Source organism: Spodoptera frugiperda, chromosome 2 (genome assembly GCF_023101765.2).
Source record: "Spodoptera frugiperda isolate SF20-4 chromosome 2, AGI-APGP_CSIRO_Sfru_2.0, whole genome shotgun sequence".
NCBI classification, from domain to species: Eukaryota; Metazoa; Arthropoda; class Insecta; order Lepidoptera; family Noctuidae; genus Spodoptera; species Spodoptera frugiperda.
In genome coordinates, this window is record NC_064213.1 from 9,235,320 (window position 1) to 9,260,730 (window position 25,411).

General features: G+C 38.1%; 2 protein-coding genes and 1 long non-coding RNA gene across 4 annotated transcripts in view; 1 reads left to right on the top strand and 2 right to left on the bottom strand.

The window, feature by feature from the left end:
- Nucleotides 1-6,141: 6,141 nt before the first annotated feature.
- LOC118269301 (beta-3 adrenergic receptor) overlaps nucleotides 6,142-25,411 on the bottom strand; it is a 117,991-nt gene continuing 98,721 nt past the window's right edge. Inside the window, exons 3-4 of one of the 2 annotated variants that reach the window (XM_035584342.2) lie at nucleotides 8,402-8,620; nucleotides 6,142-8,313 (exon numbers count right to left, since the gene is read on the bottom strand). In XM_035584342.2, the coding sequence (XP_035440235.1) occupies nucleotides 7,204-8,313; nucleotides 8,402-8,620 (1,329 nt within the window). In that variant the 3' untranslated portion in view covers nucleotides 6,142-7,203. Of the gene's footprint in view, nucleotides 8,314-8,401; nucleotides 8,633-25,411 lie in introns of both variants that reach the window. The other variant, XM_035584341.2, reaches the window with a different exon arrangement.
- LOC126911976 (uncharacterized) lies at nucleotides 11,300-11,780 on the bottom strand. The gene is made up of 2 exons (XR_007706541.1): nucleotides 11,635-11,780; nucleotides 11,300-11,604 (listed from the first exon to the last, which is right to left on the bottom strand). It is a non-coding gene; the product is annotated as an uncharacterized LOC126911976 (long non-coding RNA).
- Nucleotides 12,945-17,740, top strand: LOC118269300 (uncharacterized). Its single transcript, XM_050701460.1, has 8 exons — nucleotides 12,945-13,108; nucleotides 13,741-13,832; nucleotides 14,308-14,432; nucleotides 14,903-15,019; nucleotides 15,391-15,575; nucleotides 15,970-16,077; nucleotides 16,258-16,736; nucleotides 17,200-17,740. Exons 2-8 carry the CDS (start codon nucleotides 13,783-13,785, stop codon nucleotides 17,705-17,707), a joined length of 1,572 nt encoding a protein of 523 aa, XP_050557417.1. The 5' UTR covers nucleotides 12,945-13,108; nucleotides 13,741-13,782; the 3' UTR covers nucleotides 17,708-17,740.

A 25,411-nucleotide genomic window follows, 5' to 3' on the forward strand; every position in this document is an offset into this window, starting at 1 on the left:
TGGACATTAGTTACAAGCCCATTGGATTATTATTGGTCTGTCTATATGTTCCGACTAATCTCTGAAATGGCCGGACCGATTTTGATGGGACTTTTATTGACTTAATTGAAGAAAACGAAGCCACTAACTCCGTAATCCACGCGAGCGAATCTGCGGGCATCACCAAGTAAAATAATAAATTAAAGAATAATTTCCAAACCACGATTAATAGCTCCACAAAATGAAAGCCTGGAACAAACCGCTTACTATAAATCGGTTTCCCAATAAAATGCAAGCACAACGGAGATCTCCAAAGCCTCTTACAGGCTTAACTGCATCACAATAATTACTTTAATGAGCTTCGTTACAGGAACTACGTATAACGAAGTACTAGGTTTACTTCGCTTCATAATTTCCTTGGATTTTTGTCAGAATAGGGATGGCAACGGGTTGTGAAAATTAAAAATCCATTTAGTCCGTCACTTTGGTAATGAATATAAGAGAACAATACTTAGAAACGAATCTAGGAGAGGGAGCAAATACGTTATTAATTCTACGTATAAAATTAGAAGTAACCGGGCAGTAGCACTTTCGTAAATCTGTGATCTTCAATCCTCCTCCAATATACATTCATATAAGTAGAGAAAGTTTATTGTGTAAACCTGTTGGTGATCTCCAACTTTTCTATGCAAAGTAGAGGTAGTCCATTTTGCATTTTTTTTTTATGTGAACTTAGAATTATCGGACAACAATTGTAGTAATTAATGTTGTCTTAACCGATACAATAGGTACTTTAGTTAGCCAGTTAATGCTTGATCATAGGCTACTAAAGTACTTTTTTATTTATTAAAAACGGTTTTCCGAAAACAGCGTTAAAAAAAAATAACCAAAGTGTATTTGAAAAGAGGATGCAAAATTCACTCCATTGTGATGGCACCACATTCATGAATGATTCATGGACAAAACCTTTATTTGAATTCAAAATACGAACTTGAAAGCTTTACGTTTTTAACAAACAAGCAAAAAAAATAATAAAATAAAAGGTATTTGTGACATGTTTTTCATTTTTATTTTTATACAATAAAATACTAAGTCCTATCCCAGTGGTGGGTTATACCCTATAACTGTGTGTGGCTGTTTTTAGAAAGACAGGCATGTATTTTTTTAAAATTTATATCTGTTTATATCTCTTTAATGTTAATTATGAACTTCTAAAGTTTGACTAGTCTACGTAGCGTCTTCTACGAGTTAAAAATACTCAATACAAAAATACTCAATGATCTCAAGTGTTAACTTCTTATGAGAAAATTGGTATAATATTTGATAATACTTGCTTAACATTTTAATAGGGTATCATTAAGTTGCAATGATTTTTCGTTTGGCAGCTGCGCTTGAGATCGCCACAACAACGCAAATCTTCTATCTTCTATTTATATAAAAAAAAAACAATTGCTGTTAGTTAGTATCTCGCTAAAACTCGAAAACCGCTGGATCGATTTGGAAAATTTTGGTCTTGAATTATTTGAAGAAGTGCAGGGAAGTTTTAAAAGGTGATGAAATAATGTTTGAGGCAGTACGTAGTTCTCTGGTCAGCAGCAGCTAGCAAGCAATATTTCTTTTAAATTACTACGTCTATGATTACTAATACAATTTACAAATAGCACACTATTCCTGAGTAGAAAGCTTGAGCTTAAACTAACTTTACGAGATCAAATTTGATTCTAGTTGCGACTTCGTTTTGCATATTTCGATACTGAAAGATGTTACGGTTCACAGAAGGCGAAGAGTAAGACTTTAGCATTGAATAAATAACTTGGAATATTCAAACTACTTCGGAAATAGCTTCTTAGATACACAGAGAGATAGATAGGTAGCTATCGTATAATGGGCCATTTTTTGAAGATTTTTTTTTGTGAGTAGTTGATTGTGTCAGCAAAAAGAGAGTTTCGACTATACAATGCATTAAAATGTTGTCCTTATTTTAATAGTGAAGCGTCTGGGAGTTTTCACCTCGGATTCGAATTGAATGAATGAATATGATCAATGTGGCATATGTTTACCTATTTTTTTGTGCATATAAGATTTTAAACTTACATGGTCACTAATTCATAGACATAAAATATAAACTTGGTAAATATCCCGTCTTAAATTCTCTGTTGGATATTTTGTGCACTGCATTTTTTCATTGTTTAAACAAATTATTATAATAAAAATCATGTTTGACCATATATTTTCACTTTAAACAGTATTTTTTTTTATATGTTAAATCTTACCTAAGTTTATATAGGAACATTTTTCAAAGATACAGGTAACTGTATACAAAAACAGCAGTAGGGATCTCGAACAATGTTTCGGCTTTACAATGCATTAAAATGTTCCTCATAGTTTTATTAAATTTGAGTAAAACCTCGTTAAATCCTTTAGTTCGTTACGTCAACACTTTGACAGCAATTTGCGCGGGAAAGTTTATGGTCCGCTTAATTCTACCTTCTGTTATTTTAACACGAAAATCCAAGATGAGTGGAGGTGATATATAATAATAATAACAAAATACAAGGGCCAAATTAAAATTACCTTCAACCGACGAGCGTGCATGAAAAGACTGATGACTGTTGATGAAGTAAAAGAAGTATGTAAGATTTGTAGCAATTGGCGTTTCATAGTCTCTGCCATTGGCCCATGGGAGACAAGCGTGATGTTATTTACGTATGTATGCGATTATTTTGTAGGAAGCTAACCATAGCTAGCGTAATCAGGACTGAAAGACTAACATTTGATTCCAGTAAGTTAATGTTTTGCCAAGTTGAATTTATCAACGGAATATTTATTTATATTACCGTTCAAAATAAATAAAATTGTTTGTGGAAGTAAGTTTATAATCAATTGTTTGTTTTCTTTGTTATTTGTTTTATTAGTTGTCGTGTTAACGAGAATTATGAAACAGTCAAACTTAAAAAAACAATTATAGTAATACTTTGCCCGACCAGGGAATTGAACCCTAAACCTTTTGTCAGTCGCACCTGCGACTATTAGACCGACGTGCGACTGTTCGACCGACGAGGTAGTAATTATCCAAAAATAATGTTTGTTATTATAATTCAGACGGATTTACTAAAAACAATTACTATGAAGTTTCTGTACTAGAAATAAAAAAAGAAATCATCTCATAATGTGTTATTTAATTAATCACTAATACATAATATAATTTAAATTAACACATATTTAAAACAACAGCTCTTTGACTAGAATAACAATTCGTATTTACTTATTTTATTATTATTAAACATTTACCATGAACAACGACATTTATATTTTTTTTATACATAAATAAATCTTAACACTATTAATGCCTATCTACATCACTTTTCTAAGAAATACATCGCAAAATTAATGATGTTACCATCCACTAGATGAAAATATATAGAATTCTGAGTAACTATGTATAATTCTTGGAATCATTATAATGTACACAGCAAAATATACTCTATTATTATAACGGTAGAGCTCGTGGTGTGATTGAAAGAAACCTTTATTTCTCTATGCGAAATATTATTGTTAAGTAGGTACTACAGGCACACAATATTTCATATTGAAAAAAAAATAACTTGCAGATAGGTTTTAGAAAATAACTTTGGAGTCGAAAACATTATTAGTTTAAACTTCTTTTTTAATTTAAATATTTTTTATACGGTATATAAATATTTTTATACGGTGTATAAAGTTATGGATGCACATTATGTATAAGTTTGCTTTACGTTTAAACTAATCAAAACGAGAGCACGTTCGGCGCTCTGATTGGCCGTCTTGAATAAACCAACCAATCAGAGCGCTGAACGCACTCTCGTTTCGACTACTTTATACGTAAAGCAAACTCATACTAAGGTTACTGAATAATTACTATTTTTAGTTATCATTGTGTTTTGGATAGGTATTTTAACAAAACTTTTAAAATATAAATATATGTATACATAGAGTTCTTTGAGAACAAGTACATAGGTAAATAAGCGTCTATATTTTATTTCATAAAAGTACAATTTCACTAAATTCGTACGAACAGTGTCAACAGTGGATTCTCACATTTATAACATTTCAAAAATACATAATATTTATAATCTTCTTAGCTCAATATTAACACTTTGAATTTATTCATTGGCCTCATCTTTCATTAAGCGTACACAGTACATTCTAGGTTTCGAAATAAACAGAGAGAACTATGACTGTCACTGTCGTACAATTACATTTATTTATGTGCAAGACAGGGACATAGATATAGCTTACTCAAAGCACAGGTTGTATGTAATAAATTAGATAATATTTTACTCAGATGGGGCCCGGTAGGGCTGATGCCTGATCCGGAGCTGCGGACAACGTAAAAGGTTACCGGGGCTCCGGCTCAAAGCAGGAGAAGGAACGGGGTGGTTTTTAGTCAGTAAGAGTCTGACACTCCCTCCCGCCTCACCCAAGGCGGGAGAAGTCATTGGATGATTTTCCCCCCTCAAAAAAAAAAAAAAAAAAAGATAATATTTTACTAATAAAATACAGACAATCGTTAATACGTTTTTAGAGACAAAGATTGTCTCTAAAAACGTATTTGTATAAATAAAAGCAATTGAAATTTGCATTGATTTTACTAATCATTAAATATCATACAATACAAACAGATATAATATGTAGAACAGAAAATTGAAAGAAATATTGACTTATACGACTACATCTAGTAATTCTGCAATGAAACTTATGGCACATAAAATAAAGTTACTTTTAGCATATTAATAAGACAGACACAATATTCAGAAATACGTCCGCATTCCCTGAGGCAGAAAAAAATGAGTAAAATATATCGAATATCGTAATGAAAATGTAATAAAGGAGAAGAAAATAGTATATTTATATAAAGGTTTGACAAAACCAAACTTATATTAAAATGCTTGTATAATGCCATTACTATGTATGGGTACCTAAATAGGTAGATATATGATCTTATTTTGTGATTAATAGAAGTAGCTAGGTAATAGGGCTTTCCAAATGAGTTTTTTTTTGAGCGGGGATAATCATCTAATAACTTCTCCTGGTGTTTCTTCTCCCTTTATGCGGTGTTTTCAGGGAGTCACCAATCCAAGTACGGATAGTGTCTGATGTTGCTTTACTTTCGATGATCGGATGAAAACCGGTGTCAACACGGTATGGATGTTGACGTTCGAAATAAGCTGAGATTTGATTGTTAAAGGGTTTTGTTGAGACGTTCCTTATTTAGTAAATAGCAGTAGACACATATTTCTCTGTACAGTTAGGGACTGACTCACAGTGTTGAAGGTTTCTCTCGTATCCTACCTTATAAAATGCACCTCTTGGATCATTTTCAATGTTGAATAAACAAACTAATAAAATAAGTTTGAAAAATTATCAAACTAACTTTTATTTTACCGTTTTTACCCGACTGCGCCAGAAGGAGGGTTGATGTATGTATGTATGTATGTATGTATGTATGTATGTATAATTGTTTGGCACGCTCTACAGCCTAAACGGCTTGATGGATTTTGACTTGAGAGGTGTCGTTAGATTCGTATTTACTGTGAGAGTGACACTGGATATATCAAAATGTTTAAAAAAACAAAATGGCGGTTTTGGCGCCAAATTCGAATATTGCTCACTCTCTATCCTACACGACTCGATGGATTTTGGCTTGAGAGGTGTCGTTAAATTCGTATTTACTGTGAGAGTTACACTGGATATATCAAGATAATAAAAAAAAACAAAATGGCGGATTTTTGGCGCCAAATTCGAATATTGCGCATTCTCTAGACTGAACCACTCGATGGATTTCAGCTTGATAGGGGTCGTTTGATTCGTATTTACTGTGAGAGTGACACTAGATATATCAAAATATAATAAATAATAAAACTAAAAGAAAATAAAATAAAAAAAGTAATTTAAAAAACTAAAACCGACTGCGTTTCTTTATAACAAGAAAATGAAAAAGCCTAAAACAAGAATACAAGAAAATTTAAGCAGTCGGGACCCATTCTAAATATTATGAATTATGGTTTTCTAGAATGGGTCCCGACTGCTTTCTTTATTCTTGTTTTATAGACTTTTAGAAACGCAGTCGGGTTTTTTAGTTTTTTTTTACCTTTTTTGATATTCCAAAATTCAAAGATTCACAGAGGTATGTTTATTTAGGTGTAAAGACCGTTTTTCATATTTTAATATAAGTTTGGCATAATCTTTGAAAGCGTGTGGAGCTACAGAATGAACAGGAGTTTCCCAGTTGGACGGCTGCGATGCGTAAAAGCGTTGCATATTTAAACTATCACTTAGCAAACCTATGTGCACTCAACCGACCTAGGTCTAAGCTAAACGAACTTGCTCAAATGACATGAGACGGTTGGAACATACAATATATATATGTTCAAGGTAAATAAACAAGGAACTAAGGGCTACTTACTCCAGAAGTATTGAACTGTTCAAGTGTACAATCCGTTCTTTCACCAAGATCAAGGTAAGCGCTCACGTCATTTGATAAGTCACTATAAATCTATACAAAACTACTTACAAGCCTGACCTTGGTCTTCATTTGTCGCATCTGAACCTATACACTAGAATATCATTATTTACACAAATATAGATTTTTATTATTTTCCATACTAACTACGCTATACTCTGAACGCAACAATGAACCTGCTTCATCGATGAAACAAATAAATGCTGTTGCAGTAACACGAGGCTCATTCTGCAATCAATCATATTGAGAGATAAGCTGACTATCAAAATATATTTGGCTTCATTTGTATGTTCGTAACGAAATTGATTTAACATTCAATATACTCTTTCTCTTACGTGTAAAACTTTAAACAAATAAATTTCAAAGTAAACAGCTCATAAAATAAGACAACATAATCTCGTATCACTAAACCTATGGAATATTTCGGAAATTATCTTTACGATACACTAAAGTAATACTTCAGTAGGTAAAGCTAACGATATGGAGGAACCCTGTAGGAGAAATCGTACGCCTACGATACAGTTGTAAATAGTTATAGGAAACTTCATATAATATTTGGTCACCGTCCGGGGAGGTCGAGAGACGGGTGGACGAAGCGATTAAAAAATAACAACATCTCAAAACACCGAAGCAACCCGACTTCGAACCGCACACACATTTACTTATTGTCTTTATATATTTATACACATACATCAGCGACTACTCTAAGCGTAATACCCGTTTTATAAAGCGTCGTGTTTCTCGTGAGTGCCGTTCTGTGGCCAGGTCAGCAGCAGCTGCTCATCGGCGTGGCTGTCCAGGTGCACGTGCTCCGAGATGGCGGGCGAGTATGGAACGCCGCCCAGCAAGGCCCCGCTCGACCGCGACTGCTGCCGACACAGTGGCCGCCGCGTCGGTGACTCACTCTCATCTGACATGGCACGCGTCACGGTGATACGTGGCGATTGGCGACGTCGTCGATCGCGCGTACCACCCATCTCTTCAAGTCCTAGAGCACGACCAAGGACCACATGTGGAGGAGCTCGGATTATAGGGATAGCCGACGTCCGAGGTCGTGGCACCACCTCTTCCTCCTGCGAGTCTTGCAGCATGTTACAAGATGCTGCACGTTGCGCTGGTCGCTCTGAACCTCTCGAACCCATCGCCGCTGCATCCGATAGTCTCCTAGTAGTTGGTGGTCGTATACAGCCTGATCCAGCAGATAGCGAGGGTCGTCTAGAGCCACATGCACTGGGAGTCCTCGCCTGTATCTCTTGTGTCACTTCGCTTTTTGTCATTCGTTTTCTCCTATAATTACGAAGTGAGTCACGCAGAGCTCGACTCCTTATACCGTACAAGATACCATTCACTGGTGGTGCGGCTGCTAAAAGAGCAGCAGATAGAGCAGCTAGCGGCTGTGGGGGCACCGCCACCGCGGGCCATATCAACACACAGTAATAAGGGAAGTATAATATGGCAAGTGAACCTAGAGGCTGAAGTACAGCCGACAGCGCCCTTCTGCGTGGTGGAGGTGGAGGGGAGAATGGATTTCTTTGGTGTGTCACCGTCACTTGTGCCGATAGAGTCACTTCATATATAGCCGCTGCAATCCTGTGTCGATGGTAGCGTGCAATGCGGAGGATCTTCAGGCTGCAGAGAAGGACGAGTGCAGCAGGCAGGATCAACGTGACCGACGCGTACACGATGCAGAAACCAAGTGCAGCTGGTCCGGCTCCACAGTCTGGCGCACAGTTGCCCAGCCCGGCGCTGTACGCCAGCGGAGGCTGCGCTGCTGCTAGTGGTGCCAGTAAAGCTGCCGTTGCTACCCAGCCGCTGGCCACGCAAATTAATACCTGTAAACAAAACAAAATAAAAATGCTGTATACATTGCGAACAGTAAAGTATGGGATCTCTTTCCAGTTAAGAATGGTTTTTTATTACCTTTTTGGCGGAAACGATAGCAGCATAATGCAGCGGTGCAGCAATGGCAGCAGCCCGGTCGGCATGTAGGCCACACACGGTCCACAGCTGCAGCGGGTGCAAGGCGTGCAACAAAGCGCTGCAGACGCAAGCGCCCCCGCCGCCACACAGCGCTGCGCCGCTCGCCAGCGCACCCACCGCGCCCAGGTGAACCAGCAGCACTGACGACGCTGATGCCGGCTGCGAACAAAGCTGAATATCAACATAAATTGTATGGTCTATCGTACATTAGGGGAACTTAAATCAGATTTTATACGTTATCAGGATTTAATACGTCAGAGTTTCTCATGTCGGATAGTCTTCAAGAAATAGGAAAAATGTAGATTAGGTAGTCGTGGCATGTCAGAGTCAGACTAGTGAGCTCTCTTTCATCGGTGGCTTAACAGGCTATAAAAAAATATAAATTCAGTTAATTTCACAATATTTGGAGAGTCCATCTGACGATTTTAACATTAATGGATGTAATTTAATCGAATTGTGGCTTGGTGATTGTAATTTACAGTATGTTCACAGCTTTTAGCTACAATTTAAATTTAAAGAAATTCTTAATAGCTTCGAATATATGAACAATCTTCTACCAACTATGAGACAGCTGTCTCATTTACTCATGTACTTTGATCAACTGATCGAAGTATGTGTGCCCCATGCAGTTATTTATTTCCAGTTAGAAACCGGTAGATAAATGTTTGGTAGTTTTAACAACCGAGTGTTCCCTGTTCGATCCAGCTTGTTACCACAAATTGGGACGTCAGGCAACGTCATTCAACGTTGAAAAATACAAGAAACACAAGAACTCGTTATTGTTTGTTCTTAAAAGCAAACTGCAATATACGGAATACGGAGCAACAGATTTCGAAAGATGTTTGAATGAAGAGTAATAAACATTAAAATTCACTATTCGATTTTTTTTTTTTTATTAATATCGCTATTCTATCCTCTTTCAATGTGACTGTAAAATATTTGTTGTTTATATCCTAAACCGTAACTACATTATATTAAGGAATATTTAGTTATGGGATAGAGAGATTTTTTATATGGGAAAATTGTTAAGATTTAAAATTGAATAACCGACGAAACTATAGCTACACGCTTTCTCGATACTCACTTAACATTATATTATTCTACCAAGTACCTAGTGTTAACAGTAGAAATTAAACGTAACCTTTAATACATCTACGGTTTTAAAATAAATATGATATTACACACATATTATATTGTATGTTAAATGGTGTAAAGAATGAATTTTCAAATAACATTTTAGAAACATTATTTAAGTATTTATTAATCTTAGACACGAACGAATGGAGCGGCGCCGGATATGGCGTGGGTAGTTTCCGGCGGTTCGGCGCGCCCCCTGGCGGGGTTTCCGGGCGTGGCAACAAGTGGTGGTTAATGGAAGAAACAGCTTCCTTCAGTGAAGTGCTGAGACTTATTGTGTCTTCAGGAAGTTGCAGCCACTGGAGGGTGGGGCAAGCTGAAGTAACGGGTAATTTTACTTTATGATTAGATTTTTTTGTTAATTGTGAATAGGTATGTAATGTTATTTAATCGGCTCCAAAAGTAGAGGATAATGTTCTGTGTTGTATATTTTTATGTAGGTATCGTGGTGTTTACACATTTCTCTCCTATTTGTGAACCGAATTTCAGTTCTTTCCTGCTTCAATAGTTGATTCGGAAATGAAGTTTTGATTTCAAGACGTAAGAAAAGCAAAAAAATAGACAAAAATAAAATATTTTTCCAAAATCCACCTTAACGTTCTTAATTAATTTGATGATAACATCGATATCTTTACACTATCAGACGTCGAAGGATGATAGAAAATAGTGATGATAACAAAGTGTACGGACTTTATTACACATTCAATACTTACAAATTATAAGACCAAAATATTAAAACAAGCGAATGAACACATAAAAGATTACCATATACACATGTTCGTACATAAAAAATCACACAAACCGAGTACAGTTCTAACAAAATATTTTATTACTACGCTAACCCTTTGTGAGAGACGGCCGGATTAATATCCTCAGGCATTCGGAGCTTGCCTTTGCCCTGCCCACAGGGACCCATAATTCCGGCGCGACGACGTATGAAGAACCCGGCCGCAGTTAGGTATACGCCTAAGTGAACCCCTAATTGAGTATGGAATGTCAGTATTACTGCTTGTTACGCTGTAAGGACACGTTTTTGACTGAAAACGCTCAAGTTCTTTGAATATTTCACGTTATTTTGTATGTTATGCTATATCGTTTGCTTTGTCTTAGTAGATACCTATTTTATTTTATGAATATAATTTTATTGTAACTTTCGTGAGACATACTAAATTCATTATTGTATGTTATCACACACACTGCGACACACGACGCGTGTCGAGGAATGCTGCTCATGAATATGAGCCTCTAGCTTGGCTTGAAACTAGTCGAGTTCCTTGTCAAACAGTGAGTAAGCCGATAATATAATAATTAATTTATGAATATATATTTTTATCTTCCTGATACCCCAGCGGAGTGTTACTCTTAGGTTCAGATTGATATTTACTCTTAGGTTGTCTTAGTCTTAGTCTTAGTAGTCAGATGTCTTACTCAAAGGTTCAGATGCTTATAATTCCTCTCTTATACATATTTATTTATTAAAGCTTCTCTGTACCCAGGTGAATTCGATACATTGGATTTTCGTTACCAGCCAAATTTTTGGATGTAATGCTATAAACGCGTTAATAATAAGTATATAAGAATACTTTCTAACTAAAGCGTAATCTTTAATAGCCACATCTTTATGTGTGGCATAGAATACTTAATACAGAGATTGACTGAGACAATTCTCAAAAACAAATCACAAAGTTTATTTTCGTAATCTAACATCTACAGTGAAACTTGGTTAAGTGGGACCTGGATAAGTGAGAAACCTCCACAAATGGAACTCATACTGAGGTCCCTACCCATTGGCACTGAATTACCTCTATTAGTGGGACAAATAACCCTCTATATCTGGGATTCGTTCTTTCGATTTATCATCTTAGTTACCTCTATAACTGAGACAACGAGTGAATTTTAATGCATAAACCTCAGTAACTGAGACAACATCGTTTTGTTTGTTGATTTACTTATTCTTATTCATTTATAATGTGCACATAACACATTGTTTTATTTAAGAATCACACCTCTTTATGTAAAATAACCCGTATGTTCACCTCCATTAATGGAACCCTCTGTAAATGAGACAAATGTTTATTTATACCTGGTTATCTGAGACACTGGGTTAGTGGAATACCTCTATAAGTGATACCAATTTGAAGGTCCCTTGATGTCTCACTTAACGAGGTTTCACTGTATATAGAACATACGAGAATTCGTGAATCGTCGGCGACATTGACGGAATAACAAAATAAACATTTCTCTTCGGCTATAAACACTAAAAAGATTATTCAAAGCTAACCGATTTCTACACAATTTCGTATTCAACGAACGTCTTTAGGTATGTTTACTTTTTTTCTTATCAAAATGTTTCTGTGCACGTTCCGCGAACTACATATTTGGATATTGCAAATTACCATAAAAATACTTTACTGGGTAACGGTGTTTGGAATACCTCAAAAACTCGTGCTGGTTGCAGATCGCTTTCAAAGGACCGATCCGAAAATCACCGGAGAAGATGAAAACTACACGCCTATCAGATTGGTTTAGTATAATCAGAAATTCTTATTTTTTACTGTTATAACTTAACTTAAACCGGATAACAACCCCTTAGTTCTCACTATGAGCCCTCTCAAACTTTAGACTATTTACGTAAACGCTTTAATGTTTTTCTTAAAAATTACTTAGTGCATGGACAGCAATATACTCTGTATTATCAAGGTATATAAATGTTATAAATGTATCTATACAAATAAAATAGCTTTACATCTGTCGTTTACGAGTTTAGTAGATAGGTGACTAGATATTAAACGTGTCAAAATGTATGTTGCCGTACCCTAACTGGGTTTCATGTTGAGACAGATGCCCCTAATTATGTATTATCTGAATGTACACATGAATGCAATAAAGAATTTGAGTTTGAGTTCGAACATTCATTACATTTATATGTACGGTACATTTGGGGCGCGGTGCCAGAAGACCTCCCTGTGGTACGCCCTGGGTACAGGAAACAGTTGGTGGCACTGTTCCTTATAGTTAAAGTAAGTGAAAATCCCACACTCCCTAGTTTTTTTCCCAAAAAAGTACCTACATTTAGTTACCCTACAGGCCTACGCTAACCTAGTTACCTAACCAACCTTTTGTCAACATAACACAAATATTTTTATCAAATAACTTAATATTGTTATACGAGTCTCCGAACTGTTTCCATCTTTTTCGTATCCGCTCAAATATCGCAAGCAGTCATTCATTTAGAAAACAACGCTGGCGCCGCTGTGAAAATAATAGATAACACCATTAAAAACTTTTTTAATATTCTTATCTTATTCTTTCAGCCTTGAACTCTTTGGAGACAAAGTTTGGACATTTGGCGTTAACATGAAATTGTCATTAATTGTTACGGCAAATTGGAATAGCGAAATTCAGCTGTGCAAGTAATTCAGTAATATGCACAGGAGAAACAAATTAAAAGTATGAGGGAGGGGCCGACGTAACGACAACAACGCTTTTCAATGAAATTTACTCTAAATTGTAAGTTTTTCATAAATGTAACACAATTAGATGGGCCACATTTTTCAAGAACTGTGAGCTCTTAAAAATACATTTAAGCAACAATTGTTGTTGTTGCAAATGCGATGTTCATTCGCATTCACAGACCTTATATCTCAAGAAAAGTAGCGTTTTTTAGGGATCTATCTCTGTGCTAAAGACCCCACAATCCTTTTGATATGATTAACATTAATTTATAGTTTACATCGTGAAGCTAACATTGACCATAATAAATATACCACGTACATTTAAAATTAGAACTACTTCAAAATTTCCTTTGATAAAATAATCCTATGTCCCCTGGGATCCTGGAAACCTTTTCACCACAAAACACTTCGGGAATATCGTGGTTTCATTAACTTTTTTATTAATAATTCAATAAGCTTTCTAGCCTACATTAAAACACAAATACAAAGCTTTCCAATCCCCAATTCCACAACAATCTTCAAATTCCTAACCCACAAAAGGCTGGCAACGCATCTGTAATGCCTCTAATGTTTCGGATACAGCATTTCACATTTCACTACGCCAGCCATGCAACAGACTACTAGTATGTGAGCACGTAAGGCATAATAATATAGCTAGTTTTATAACACAGATAAAATATTTTTCAGGTTTTGTGTACGTCTAAATGGGATCTAAAATAACCGACCAAAATGTGTTGTATCTTCACCTGCTGCGGTTGGATGGTAGATCTCATCCAGAGGTAATTAACCCGTCAATTAACAATATACTTTATGTTCTTCAAGAATAAAGTAAATGATTAAGGAAGAGATGCAAAATTTAATAATAACTTGTTATAATGAATAGACAGTTTATTTTAATCAAGGTTGCATTTGTAACCAGATGCAGTATTAAGTGGTTTATTTATGTAGCGTTCGAGTGTTTAAATTTAGGTCACGGTCAATGCTTTTTGCTAATGTGTTAAAAAATAACTAGATTAGACTACTTGATTTGTGGACTACGTAGCGGCCACCACAGATGGGGTCCAGTTGGGCTGATACGGACAACGTAAATGGTTACCGGGGCTCCGGCTCGAAAAACAGCAGTAGAAACGGGGTGGTTTTTAGTCAGTAAGAGTCTGACACTCCCTTTCGTCTCACCCAAGACGGGAGATCATTGGATGATTATCCACCCTTAAAAAATATACTATATACTACTTCCATTTTATAATTTCGCAGATTATGGGTGTTCCTGATGTCCTGCTGCATAAGTTCCGCAGTGGGTTGTGTGATGGTCACATCATCGATGTCAGGGATCGCTCTGGGATACAACTACTCTCTGGCTGAGTATATCGAATTGAAAGGTACCTTCAAATCTCTTTGCTTTACCTACTTTCATGTACACATACATAATTATGTAAGTAGCTATGTATACCTTCCATTATGATATGGTACGATTATAATATTATGGTATAATATTTTATGGTGCACCTATATTCTCATGCTTGATGGGAGTCGCTCATAACCAGGTTCAGCGGTTCAAGCGGCCTACCAATATTTTTCACGAAGCGACTGTTAATAAGCCTAGTTGCAATCACTACATATAGTATAAAACAAAGTCGCTTTCTCTGTCCCTATGGCCTTTTGTATGCTTAGATTTTTAAAACTACGCAATGGATTTTGAAGCGGATTTTTTTATTAGATAGAGTGATTCAAGAGAAAGGTTTATATGTATAACATATGCATAATATATCATCATTGCACGGGCGGGTCGGTCTATTATTCTATGGTCCAAAGTTTCAGAGTATTTACAAATAAATGTTACTTCTTTCAGAGACCAACGTTTCCATCTACTTGAAGAGAGGTATCTTTGATGATGAAGTCGCAGACGATATGGAATGGAGACGCAGTGGTCATCACTCTCGGAAGGGGCATTTGTCGGATGAAAATCGTGAGTCTTTTGATTTTAAATTTTGATAGATCAGACAGAAAGCTGGTGAAGACAAATCCTCCGCTAACGAAGAAACATTGCAGTTTATACTGAGCATATATTTCTTTATTTGTTTCAAATTTTAGTAAACACTACTTATGTGTATGTAAATTAAAGCTTCCTAGTGCGAACTGCTAGGGAGTGGAACTCCTTGCCGGAGTATATGTTTCCTGATGGGTATAACTTGGGTGTCTTCAAAGCCCGAGTGAATAGGTTGCTTATGGGCAGAAGTGCTCCAACGTAGGCCGCATCATCAGTTACCATCAGGTGAGGTAGCGGCCAAACGTCGACCCATCAAATGTAAAAAAAAATAACTTTAATTTCTGTTTTAGTTAGGACCGGAGCTCCGGCAGACGACGAAACTACTTCAATAAGGTCTGGTCGGAGACTGGATGACTCCGTGTTCGATGCTGATGACCAGAACAAGTTTGAAGGTTCCTTGATGAAGCTCACAGCTAAACCAGTCCACCTGGAGACCACAAAGCCCCAAATCACCGATGATTTCGAGATGTCTGAAGTAATCAGTCTATTTTATATAATAACTTAGTATTTAATATCATAATGATTATCTAGCGGTCCAAAAGTTAAGGTGCCTTCACCTGTCTTTTACACGGTTTCGAGAACTAGCAAAGTACCAATGTGACTATTTTTATTTACATTTACTTTCTAAGATTCTGTAGACACCACTGACAAACGGTGAATGAAAACATTAGGAGGATACCTGGACTAATAATAATTTCTATTATAAGTTTAAAATCACCAGCTCACCACCACCTTTTCCATGTGAGAAACGAAATTAAATTCGATGTTATACCCAAAAATGCGTTTACACCAGTGCAAATATCAATTAAATTTTTCTGTTTAGTTAAACGAATATGTTTGATCAACTAATTTTGGAATATTATTTTCAGCTCGCAACAAAATATCCACGAGGATCCTTAGATCACATGAAAGCGGTACAGGGTCTGATCGAATCCAGGCGACGTATGGCTGCTAGTGGGACCACACTCACACCGGTGGTAAGCATAGATCACATTATAGCTATTTTTATATTTATTATACTGATAACTATATAATTAATACTAATTAATTATCTTTATAAACAGATTTTAAAAGATAGTCAATCAATCAATAAACAAAATTACATAAATAATAATAAGTACTGAATAAAATAGAAATAAGTATACAATTATTTACAGGCTACCTACCCATTAGATTTCCTACCATACCTTCCGGCGAATAATAATCCTTTAGACCCTAGTAACCGTGACGCTCCGTTAAGACGTAGAATGGAACAAGGTGGTAACGATTGGCCTCCTAACATGAACCCTGCAAGGCTTGCCGTACCTGATGAAAGTATTGGATCACGTGACAACTGGGTAATCCCAAAAAATCCTTACTTGTTTAAGCAACAGCAAGTTCCAGATTATTTTATTTTATCACCAACATACCCATCAGCTATTACGATAGCTCCTAATCTAGTCAGACCTTCGTATAGTACAAAAAAAGAAGGCGAAGGAGCTATAATATTTGTCACGAGGATGATAGCTCATACTTCGTCTACTGTAAAGACGCCAGAGGTTATGATAGAAAAAGAACCGGAGCTGCCTGAGACAAAAATGCCGATGCCGTTGCCGTTGCCGATGCCAATGCCAATGCCAGAAGTCGATTTGCCAAGGTAAACATTTTGTTTCGTAATATAAGTTATTGATTACGTAGTGAGATGGTACATAAACCCCAACATTATTTTCGTTTCAAAGCTATTGCATAACTGTTCTAACTATATTAAAATTATTGGAATAGCAAAGGTCCAAATATTTAAACGTTGCCCTACACTAGTATTTTCTCCTGTGTCCTAGATGCTTTTACAAACATACAATTTCACATAGACATGATACTCAGACCCAGAACGAGAATCAAATCCGTGACACAACAGCCGTTTACCCAGGCACAGCGCCAACTGAGTAGTCAAAAATTCAATCCTGTATATAGTCAACAGTAATTTGTTTCATTATTTGTTAATATATTTTTACTTAGACTACAAAACTAATCTGGCCAGCAGTTATTAAAAGTGATATTAATTGCTAAGATAGTCTGTTACTCTGAAATAAACGATACTGATATAGCATTTTTGTTTACAGAAATAATATAAACTTAAATGATATTAAAGCCAACGATGTTAAATTGCCAAAGATGGAGAAGTCCTCTGAAGAAGAATATGAAGATGAAATCAAAGGTCTTCCAGTTCGGAAGCGGAGAAATGCAGAGGTTAATAATGAATCTCACCGTGGCAAAGCTGAGAACAGGGATGACAACAACAACCAAAAAGCGGTTGAAGATACTCCTAATTTAAAAAGCAAACGCAAACAATCCCTACTGAACCATTTAATAACGGCTATGAAATCAAGTAAAGTAACATTAGAAGAAGTTACACCAAAGGAAATTCCAACACCAAAAGGTACAAGGGGATCTTTCGAGAGTAAAATAGTCTCAAGTAAATATGCACCTAATGATGACGTAACAAGGTTTAATGTAAAACAGACAACGGTTGGTCAAGTTTTGTTGAGTAGTACTGTAAATCTAAATGAGGACGTTGGGTTATTCAAGAAACCAGCTTCGAGGTATTTTCTTAATTTGTTTTTTTCGTAGTGTCTGTAACTGTATCGTTGATTGTACATTGTATTAATGTACAATCAACGAAAATTAATGGTATTGATATGTTTCAAGTGTAACAATGTCTATTTCGTCGCGGGTCTTGTAATGTATTAAATTGTATTATAACTTCATGGAGACTTTTATTTTTCTTTAAAAAAGAACGTTGCCCAACACTAGGCTATCTCTCCTCTCCTGTGTCGTGGTTGCACTAATAGGTTCACATACACATAACACCCAGACCCGAAACAACAATTTGTGGATCACATAAAGAGTTGCTCCGTACGGAAATTGAACACCCACGGCAGCCAGTTGCCCAGCCATCGCGTCAACCGTGCAATCAGTTGTTTTGGTTCTATTTATAGTGAGAGATTATATGTATTTCAAAGCAACAAGTAACAGGTCGTATATTTTAGTTGTTGATATAAAACTCGTTGAATTATTTTTATTTGCTTGACGATAGTTATAGCATCTCTTGCTTTAGTAATATGTATTGCTATTTTATACTACACCAACTGACAACTACCACAATATTTTATTACAAACACACAGTAATGTAAGTTTAAAAAAAAATGTATTTAGTCATCTATATTAAAGACTATTCAACTGTATTTTTATATCCAGTTACACCAAGCAGACCTACTTAATAGTTTAATAAAACTTAATATTAATTATCTTGGCAAACAATGAAGTTATTACGGCCACCATCAACGGAGAGAATAAATATAGGGCATGGTAAGTAAATACGTTACTTGAGGCCCCACTTAACTTTATAACTGACAGTCTATTAAACTCGCACGGAGTTAGGACTATGATGACTTTTAACATAAAAAAGAAGCTTTAGAATAAACAACAGATGTGACTTGTTTACTATTGCTACACCAGAGGTATCACAAGTGAGTTGCAGATTTTTTTATGATATAAGCCTGAATACGAACAGACGGATGACATGGTAAACAATCGCCGCCACCCATGGACATCCGAAACACCAGAAGCGTTACAAGTGCGTTGCCGGCCTTTTGGGGGTTAGGAATTTAAGGGTTGTTGGGGAATCGGGGATTGGGAAAAAATGGGCCTCCCGTAACCTCACTTACACAGCGAAACACAACGTAAGCGTTGTTTCACGTCGGTTTTCTGTGAGGCCGTGGTATCACTCCGATCGAGCCGGCCCATTTGTGCCGAAACATGGCTCTCCCACACTTTTCGCTTTTTTGATGGACCGCAGATCTAAGCCAGATACGATTATACTAATATATATATGTTAAGTGTAGTAATAATATACATAGATAGCAGCAGACAAGATATAACACCCAAAAAGCTGGAACTAACCAGGAACTTATAATCCCTTTCAAAGATATTTTGGAGAATCTGACAAGAAGTCTCTAAACTATAGTTGAACAAAGCTGTTCCAGGACGCTAGTATATTATAATCAGATTGTTTGTGCATTACTGAATCCGGCATTGTGTGTGCAAACTCTATTGACTTAACTAGTCTATAATTCCATCCAGATCAAAGTTGTTTCTGTTCGACATCAATGGAGTGTGAGTTTATTAGGCAATGTTTCACTGAAGCATAAACCGTTTTATTACATAATGCGGAATTTAAATTCACTTGCGGAAACACGTGCAATAGAATAATATATGTTTAATAAAGCCGGCTTTCGTGGTACACCTACGACTGAATGCGGTTTATGCGTTTATAAGGCTTATTTTAGTAAGGTGTAAAATCTAGAAGAGGATAGATGTCCCCTACATACAACGTCACGCCTTTTTATCCCCTAGAGTAGGCAGAGGTGCACATTACGGCATATAATGCCACTGTACTAGGCACACCCACTTTTCACCATTTGTGATATAACTCCTATGGATTAGGTGGTGAGCTTGTTGCCATATACTGGGCACAATTCCAGACACCGTACTATCACTGAGAAACTCTCGAAATACCGAAAAATCAGAATCGGATCAGGGAATCGAACCCGAGACCCCTTGTCCGGTAGTCGCACTTCTTCAATTAATTTACGAACATATTTATTTGTTCATTAATATGGATATAGAACAGTAAAGACAGTGTAATAAACAACGAGCTTTCATTGACTTACTTTGACTTAAGGTCCTATGACCCCTAGATGGGGCAGAGGGCGTCGACAGAGGTCCTCCATCTCGATCGGTCTTGAGCTTCCCGCTTCACCTCGCTCCACGTCAAGCCGATGCCCGCCGCTTCCGCCACTACAGTACGTCGCCAGGTTTGCCGAGGACGGCCACGCTTCCTTTTCCCCTGGGGATTCCACTCTAATGCTTGTTTAGGAATGTGGTCGGGGCCTCTTCGGAGAGTATGGCCAATCCATCCCCACTTGCGGCGTTTTATTTGGCGATCGATAGGACTTTCGTGGCATTTCTCCAACAGGTCTAAGTTGGAGATGGTCTCGGGCCAGTAAATACCGAGAATGCGACGCAAACATCGGCTAACGAAGACCTGGATTTGGCGGGAGATATCCTTTGTTACCTTCCACGTCTCGCACCCGTATAGCAGCACCGATTTGACGTTGGACCCGAAGATCTTAAACTTGATCCTTCGGGTCAGTTTTCGGGACTGCCAGACCGGTCTCAACTGCGCGAAAGTTGCTCGAGCTTTGGCGATCCGTGAGGCGATGTCCTCCTCACTTCCTCCAGTTTCCGACACGACGCTCCCGAGGTATGTGAATTTGTGGACGCGCTCCACTGCCTCTGTGCCAATCAGCAACGGTGAATTATTCTTCACGCCAGATCTTATTTCTTTGGTCTTCCGGGTATTAATTTTGAGCCCTGTTTCTGCTGCCTCCTGTCGCAAATCGTCCAACTTAGCTTGCATGTCGGCATGGGTGTGACTCAGCAGGCAAAGATCGTCGGCATAGTCCAGGTCTTCTAATGTGTTGGACAGTCCCCATTCTATCCCGCGGCGCCGTTTATCTGTGATGCGAAGCATAATTCCGTCCAGGACGACCAGAAAAAGCAGAGGTGACAGAAGGCAGCCTTGGCGGACACCTGCGTGCACCGCTATGTCTTCCGAAATAAGACCGTTGTGAGTTACTCTACAGGAGTACTTTCTGTAGATACTTTCCAACAGGCGGACAATCTTCGGTGGCACTCCAATTTCCAGTAGACGAGACCAGATGCTTGGCCACTTCAACGTATCAAAGGCTTTTTCGAAGTCAACAAATGTGAGGTAAATCTCTCTCTGCCATTCTGATGCCTGTTCCAATATGATACGAAGAGTGTTGATCTGGTCCGTACACGAGCGGCTCGATCGGAAACCAGCCTGTTCCCTGCGGAGGAGAGGGTCCACGGCCCTTGCCAGTCTGTCCAGGATGATCTTGCAGAAAACCTTAGCAGGAATCGAGAGCAATGTGATGCCTCTCCAGTTGTCACACATACTAAGGTCTCCTTTCTTAGGTACAGTGATAACAAGGCCTTTGTTCCAGTCATCCGGTAGCTCCTCCGAAGTCCAAATTTTCTCGATTAGAGGCGTCAGAACATCGACAGCGGAAGGTAAGTCTGCTTGTAGCATCTCCGCAGTGATGAGGTCGAGTCCTGGTGCTTTGCCTGTCTTCAGAGAATGGATTGCATTAGCTACTTCCAAGGCTGAAGGTGGGTCCACATTAATATCGAGCAGCTGTGGTGGTGGGGAATTAAACTGAAGTTCGCCAGGTGTTGATGTCGTAGGTAACCGGAAGACCTCTACAAAGTGTTGATGCCAGCGTGCCAGCTGCCCCTCTGGTGTCACAATGAGTTGCCCATCTTTAGCTTTCAGCGGCTTTTTTCTCCTGGACTTACTGCCACCCGCCAAGGATTTTGTAGCTTTATATAGCTCCTTTAAGTTGCCTGTGTTTGCAGCGTGTTGAGCACGATCTGCAATACCGTCAGCCCACTGCCTTCTATCCTTGCGGGTACTGCGATAGATTTCTTTGCGCTTTTGACGGTATTGCACGTTAAGTTCGGCTCGAACAGCGTCATCATGGGCTTCGAGGCGTCTCAGGTGAAGTCTCCGTCTGTCTTCTATCAGGTCCCATGTACGTTGTGACATCCAGTCCTCCTTTGAGTGAGTGCTCTTACGCCCTAAAACGATGGAGCTGGTCTCTGTATAGGCCACTTTGATCCGATTCCACTCCTCGTCCAATGAGTTAGTAGCCGTGTCGAGTGTGGCAAAACGATTGCGCAATTGAAGTTTAAATGATTTGCGCGTTTCTGGATCGTTTAATTTGCCCACCTCAAACCTCTTCCCAACCCTGCCAGGTCCTCCAGCTGCGCGGGCCACCGCGACCTTAAGCCGAACTTCAGCAACAACCAGGTGGTGATCGCTGTCAATATCGGCTCCCCTACGGTTGCGCACATCTAGCAATGAGGAGCGCCATTTGGAGCTGATGGCTAGGTGGTCGATTTGGTTCTTCGTGGTGCCATCGGGTGAATTCCACGTGTATTTGTGGTGGTCGCCATGAATAAATAATGTCCCTCCGATGGTCAGATCATGGTTCTGGCAAAACTCGACAAATCGCTCACCATTCTCATTACACACCCCAAGTCCGTGTGTACCCATATGCCGCGTGCGGTTAGTGTTGTCGCTGCCAACCTTTGCGTTTAGGTCCCCCATGACGACGACAATGTCCTGCTTCTTTATTTTCTTGATGGTAGCATTCAGAGCATTGTAGAAGTCATCTTTGGTATCCTCTGTTGCTGCATTAGTTGGGGCATAGCACTGGATAATTGAGATTTTGCGGACGTTTGAGTTAAATCGAGCGTATATGATCCGGTCCGAGATCGGTTTCCAATCCAAAAGGCTTTTCCTAGCTGCATTTGAAAGTAGGAACCCTACTCCATGTTCACGCACCTCTTCCTCACTCTCTTTACCTGAATACAGCAAGGTCAAACCCCCGGATGTTCTCAGGTCCCCGAAACCATTTCTTCTAACTTCACTCAGTCCGAGTATCTGCAGATTGTATCTAAGCATCACTGCTTCTGCCTGGGCTAGTCTGCTGTCATCGACAAGCGTTCGCACATTCCAAAAAGCAATTCGTGTCCGTTTTTTCATGCCAAAAGTCGTTGGTAAGTGATCGGTCCGGTTTATTTCTGTGTCAGTTTCTTTAATCGATGATTGTCGGGCAAGCAGGTGATTAGCCCACTGTGCCTTAATCCGCTAGCGGGGCTGCCGCTTCAGAGCCTGCGGATATGCTCAGTTTTGTGTCGGGTTTCCTCCCTAGTGAGTCGATTCTGTTTTAAGGCGCAGAATACTCGCCTTGCGCCCTGCATCCGTTAGCTCAGCTGCAACTCGAGGTGGCGGTCGCGCGGCGGCGCGGTTGCAGCAGGTCCCAGGGAGGACGGCGAGGACGTGGATGACGCGGACTGGCTAGGGCTCTGCTTGTTACGGTACTCCGCCACGAGTACAGCAGAAGGCATCTTGGCATTTTATAGGCAATGCTGATCTCACTAACAGCGATTCCCACCAAACCTTACCCTAGCTTCCCCCCAGCCTTCATGCCTTCATTAAGTTAATATTTATCTTGACTTTACGTAAAACTAGGTCAACAGCCTATTTAGAAATTATACCCACATAGAACAAAGCTATTTTCATGAAAATTATATTCCGCGATGAAACTCGAGATAGTATAGAAGATCTCACAGAGATACGGCGCGAATATCTTTATGTCTCACTGTTACGGGAGCAACGAACTGTGCAACTTGCTCTCGACTATAATTTCATAAATTCTAGGAAACGAGCGATTCTGTTAAAAAGGCCGTGTAATTATTATCTCCATCGAAGTAAGACGATGGCATTATCTACTTATAATCTCTTTGAGTTTAAATTGAATTGATAATTTTTGACGCCTTGGAAAATTATAATATTTTTAAGTTATATTATAATTTTTATCACGCAGCCTACCCTGCGCACGCTGCTCATGATGAAGAGTCCCTCTGTAACTCGAAACTAGTAGAGCTTTTCTCATTAATTTATGTGAGTAAACCATGGTTTTTTGTTAAGACGATAGTTATTATAAAAAAAATATAAGTAACACGTTATAAATATAAGACTCATCAACATACATACATAACGAGAATTACTTATAATACTTAGGCATAAAAAAATAAAAATGATAATTATCACCATCTACGATTTGATGATTCAAACGATAAAAAAATTAAACAATTTTAATGAACAAAATTAGCTCAATTACGCTGAAACTGAATAAACAAGGTAAGCAAAACGACCGTTTGCCGGGGAAGTGCAAACGACGGTAATTACCGGTTTACGGGGCTTATCTAGTCGACAGCTATGACACCGCCTTCGTTATCAAACGCGACAAACGCCGAAGACTGCCAAAGAGCGCCAAAGCCTACCGAACAGCATCGAAGTTCAGCGAAGAGCGCCGAAAAGTTCCGAAAAGTTCCAAAAGGTCCCGAAGACTGAAGAAAAAGGTTGCCTTGTAAAATGAGCGGCATCGGCAAATCTCACGGAAATCCTTTAGGATATCAAGAAATGAATCAAGTGATATTGTTGCAGCTTATAGAAGTGATATTCGGGTCGTTTACCTTTGTGGCAAATACGATTGGAAGCTTACGCGTGGTTTACGAGTGGATTACGCCTAGCTTTCCTACATAGCTTAGCACAAAATTGATACTATCGCTTTTCGACAAATAGTATGTTTTTCGAAGGATCGCTTTTAGTACCCTTAGTACGAGTTTGCTTTACGTTTAAAGTAATTAAAACGAGAGCGCGTTCGGCGCTCTGATTGGTTGGTTTATTCCATTCGGCCAATCAGAGCATTGAACAAAAGCAAACTCATGCTAAGGGTACAGACTACAAACTCTTTTTACCCGACTGCCAAGGAAGGGTTATGTTTTTCGCGCGTATCTTGTATGTATGAGCCTAATATTCTTTATTACCTCATTTCTTCGAAACGGCTTGATGGATTTCGACAATCAGGGCATCGTTGGATTCGTCTCAATTACCCAAGTGTTCTTAGATATGTGACGTAAAACAAAAACCAACATGGCGGCCGTGAGGCGCCCTAGATAGAAGTAAAAAAAAAAAATTTTTTATTTTCTACAATATGGGTATCAAATTAAAGAGCTCATCATGAGGATTCCAAAATGGTATATCACTGACATATAGAAAAAAAATACTATGTGCAATTAGGTTCTTTATTATCCAAACTAAATACTCGTATACCTAGGTACTACGCGACGCGATTGACTAGCGGTTTCTGAACTGTCGTTTCGGGTGAAATCTTGAGAAACACATAGCCGTATTATAACTAACTAAAAAGTGTTAAATAAAAACAAATAAATTAAAAAAATTAAAATACCCGACTGCATAAAAAACACTTCAAATAAAAACTGAAAAGTAAAAAACAAGCTTAGTCTAAAAGTGTAGATAGCAATGCTATTACCACAAAATTAAATAATTTCATAATCAATACACAAAAAATAATAATCTTATGCGAAACATAATTGAGTGTAACAGTCGGGACCCATTAAATAAACTAGACTAAAATCATTCAATATGGGTCCCGACAGTTGCACTCTATTATGTTTCGCATAAGATTATTATTTTTTGTGTATTGATTACGAAATTATTTAATTTTGTGGTAATAGCATTGCTATCTACACTTTTAGACTAAGCTTGTTTTTTACTTTTCAGTTTTTATTTGAAGTGTTTTTTAGTAGTATTTA